This window comes from Sminthopsis crassicaudata, chromosome 3 (genome assembly GCF_048593235.1).
Source record: "Sminthopsis crassicaudata isolate SCR6 chromosome 3, ASM4859323v1, whole genome shotgun sequence".
Taxonomy (NCBI): domain Eukaryota; kingdom Metazoa; phylum Chordata; class Mammalia; order Dasyuromorphia; family Dasyuridae; genus Sminthopsis; species Sminthopsis crassicaudata.
The window spans coordinates 636652472-636656201 of record NC_133619.1 but is presented as its reverse complement, the minus strand read 5'-3'; the positions used below and the strand labels follow the sequence as shown (position 1 = coordinate 636656201).

Here is a 3730-nt window from a genome sequence, read left to right as displayed (position 1 = left end):
TCATCTGGGAGAGTGGGGGGGAGGGACAGGGCACACACACCCTGGAGGGGGTGGGGGGGCCCTGGGGCCCCTGAGCAGCCCAGATCGGGCCAGGGCAGCTGTAGCCCTGCTCTGGGAGGATTCCCTTTTCTGGGTCCCCTGGCTTCCCCCCAGACTCCCTGGAACCCAGGCTTCTGCTATAGTGTGGGTGCTGGGGTGTGGGCCGGGGTCCCGGCTCCCTTTGGGAAAGGGGGAGACAGGGAGCCCCTCCGGGCCGGCCGATCACAATCACAGACAGACAGACTCCCTCTGGATTAGTGTCTCCCAGCCAGGGACTTTATTTCGGCCCGGGGCCCTGCCAGGCCGTCCCCCCTCCGAAGTCCTGCTGTCCACTCTCACTTCTTGTGGGGGAAGGAGGCCCAGCCGAGGCAGAAGAGGCTGTAAGTGGTACCTGAGGGGAGGGAGGGAGTGAGGGGGCCCGCCCTGATCTCCCCCTCCCCACAGGCCCGCCCCACATGGGCTCAGGGAGCCCCTCCCCCACCCAGCCTGAGGCTTCATCCGCCCCCCCACTCACCTCCCAAGCAAATGGCCATGGTCAATCTGTAGAGAAGGTTGTCCTGGGCGCCCCCTTTCAGATGAATCGGGAGGTCATTGTTCTCCTGGACAGGGGCAAAGCTTTAGGCTTGAGTGAGGACAGGCCCTGTCATCACCCCCAAAGAGTGGGGGTGGGGAGTCCCCATCACTAGGAGCTCGGGGCAGGTTCCAGCAGTGAGAGTCTCAGGAAATGGGGGTCCCTAGGAGAATGTAGTGGCTACCCCAAAGCAAGGGCCCACTCTGGATAAGGCCGCATCGGGGGATCCTGGGAAAAGCGCCAAGCTTGGTGCTACCCGGGGCAGGGGGGCTTGGGTCCTGGGTTCCCCTCACCTGGAAGAGTTTTTGTTTTTCTGCCACTTTATTTGCCAGGTTTCTGGTACTGGAGCTGAAGGGACGTATCAGGGTCCGGGAGCAAGATATCTGGGGTAGGGAAGGAAAATGAGAAGGGGAGGGTGCTGGGGTACAGCTGTCAAGGGCAAAGAGCACTGGGCCTGAATCGCAAGAATTGGAAGGAACCTCCGAGATCAGGGGCCAAGAATCCCCCCCAATAGCACAGATCGGGGGAGAGGAAGGGCAGGGAGTGGGGCATCCCACCGGAGGGTTAATGGAGAGCTCTGGCTGGAGACCCAGGATACAGAGAAGGGAGTCCCAGGCTGACAGAAGGGGGTTCCTGGGAAAGGGATGGCCCATGGAGAGGGGTCCCAGGCCCAGGAGTCAGGCAGTTTCTGGGCTTGGAGGATCCCAGCTCCAGAGGAGATTCTTTTGGGAGGCCTGATGGGGCTCAGGAGGTCAGAGGGGAGTCCTGGGCCTACAAGTCCCAGTGGGTCCCGACTCAGGGTCACAGAGAGGCCTGGGATCGGGGCCGGCGCAGGAGGTCAGAGGGGAGTCCTGGGCCTACAAGTCCCAGTGGGTCCCGACTCAGGGTCACAGAGAGGCCTGGGATCGGGGCCCGGCACAGGTCAGAGGGGAGTCCTGGGCCTACAAGTCCCAGTGGGTCCCGACTCAGGGTCACAGAGGCCTGGGATCGGGGCCTGGCGCAGGAGGTCAGAGGGGAGTCCTGGGCCTACAAGTCCCAGTGGGTCCCGACTCAGGGTCACAGAGAGGCCTAGGATCAGGGCCCGGCACAGGTCAGAGGGGAGTCCTGGGCCTACAAGTCCCAGTGGGTCCCAACTCAGGGTCACAGAGAGGCCTGGGATCGGGGCCTGGCGCAGGAGGTCAGAGGGGAGTCCTGGGCCTACAAGTCCCAGTGGGTTCTCAGGGTCACAGAGGCCTGGGATCGGGGCCTGGTGCAGGAGGTCAGAGGGGTGTCCTGGGTTGAATGATTCCAAAGGGTAAAAAGCCCCAGTCCAGAGCTCAGGAGGTCCCAGTGGGTCCCGGCTCGGGAGGTCAGTGAGCTCCTCTGTGGTTAAAGAGCCTGGTGGTTAGTGGGGGTTGCAGTGGGTCCTAGATCAGGGATTAGGCCCCCCGGTGTGTCCCCGCCTAGGTTAAAGAACAGGGTGACAGCCCCTACTGTGTGTCGGGCAGAGCGCCGGCTTTGAACTCAGGAAGAGCCAAGTTCAAAATGTGGCCTCCCACGGGCCCAGTAAGCCTGGCAGCTCCCTGGTCATCTCTGCGCGGAGAAGGAAATGCAAGTGCTCTGGCTAAGGAGGCCCCTCGGGCCGGGGGTAGAGCCCGGCTCAGGAAGAGGCGGATGAGGCTGGACAACGGCCAGGCCAGGGCTGAGCGGTCTACCACGGAGACTGACCTAAGGTCAGAGGTAGCTGTGCTGGAGATGGGACCTAATGGGACTCCAACCCCAGCTCAGGAGGTCAGGGGGCTCCGGGCGGGGGGTCCCAGGGGTCCCAGCTCAGGAGGTCAGGGGGCTCCGGGCGGGGGTTCCAGGTCAGGGGGCTCCGGGCTGGGGTCCCAGGTCAGGGGGCTCCGGGCGGGGGTCCCAGGGGTCCCAGCTCAGGAGGTCAGAGGGAGCTCCCTCCCAGGGATTTTTGGATCCCGTCTGAGGAGATCAGGGGGTTCTGGGCTGGGGTCCTAGGTCAGGAGGTCAGGGAGTGCTCCAGGCAGGGGTCCCAGCGGGTCCCGTCTCAGGGGTCCGAGGGCTGAGGGTCCCACCTCAGGAAGTCGGGGGCTCCAGGCCGGGGTCCTTTGGGTCCGGCTCAGGAGGTCAGAGGGCACTCCCTCCCAGAGCTGGGGGTCCCGGCGGGTCTCAGCCCGGAGTTGGGGGGCAGCCCCGGGCTGGGGTTTTGGGCTGGCACTGGGCGCTCACCAACAAGCCCCTCATGGTGCGTCCTGTGCGTGTCCGGTCCGGCGCTGACAGCCCAAGGACACTGGGGCACACCCCGCCCCCGCTGAAGCCTGGGCCAGGCTCCAGGAGCAACAGCTGAGGGGGCGGGGCCTAACGGGAGGGGCGGAGACTTGAGGAATTGGAGGAAGGCTCAGAAATAGTCCAATGAACGCACGAGAAACTCCTCCACTCCCGGTCCAGGGCTCAGAGGCCGAGCCCGGGCACCTCATGAAGAAAGCAAGGATTGGCTACCATGCCTATCAATCTATAGAGCTTTACGTTCCCATTGGTCAGAGGGGGCGCGGCCCGCAATGTACAGAAAGAGTCCAGAGCCGGGCTTGGGTGAAATTGTCAATCAGCTTCTGCGGCCCATTGGCTTAGGATCCGGGAGTTTACCGCTGGGGCGGCGCGGTTCCCGGAGAGAATGGTGCCCTTCCCCTTAGGACGGGACCCCCCACCAGGCCCCTTGCCCTCAGCCCACCTCCTTCCCCAAGGAGCAAAGCCCCCTTTGTCTCGTGCTAGGTCGACGTGCTTTCTTCCCCTGCCTCAGTTTACCTCCAGCGTCTCCAAAGGACAGTTCGCCTCTAACCTCGTTTTCGCCCAAAAGACTTGTCCGGGATAAGGTCGGGGGGAGGGAGAGTTGGGCGCAGGTCCGCGCGTTCGGGCCGGGCCCGGTCCAACTGAGGGTCTCTTTCAGGGTCTGGCTTTAGGGTCAGGGTCAAGTTGATGAGTCACAGCAGGGGGCGCCCAGTGACGCCCCTCGGAGGTCTTAGCGCCGGCTGGTCCTCTGGCCTCTGAGAGCCTGGGGCTCCATTTAAAAAGAACAGGCTCCAGCCAAGGTCGTCGAGCGGCGGCTGTTAAAGGGGGGTCGTTTGAGAG

At 63.9% G+C, this 3730-nt stretch overlaps 1 protein-coding gene across 1 annotated transcript; it reads right to left on the bottom strand.

Annotated features, from left to right (window-relative positions):
* Positions 1–287: 287 nt before the first annotated feature.
* Positions 288–2962, bottom strand: COX7A1 (cytochrome c oxidase subunit 7A1). The gene is made up of 4 exons (XM_074306664.1): positions 2834–2962; positions 904–993; positions 554–638; positions 288–430 (listed from the first exon to the last, which is right to left on the bottom strand). Exons 1-4 carry the CDS (start codon positions 2846–2848, stop codon positions 375–377), a joined length of 246 nt encoding a protein of 81 aa, XP_074162765.1. The 5' UTR covers positions 2849–2962; the 3' UTR covers positions 288–374.
* Positions 2963–3730: the final 768 nt, after the last annotated feature.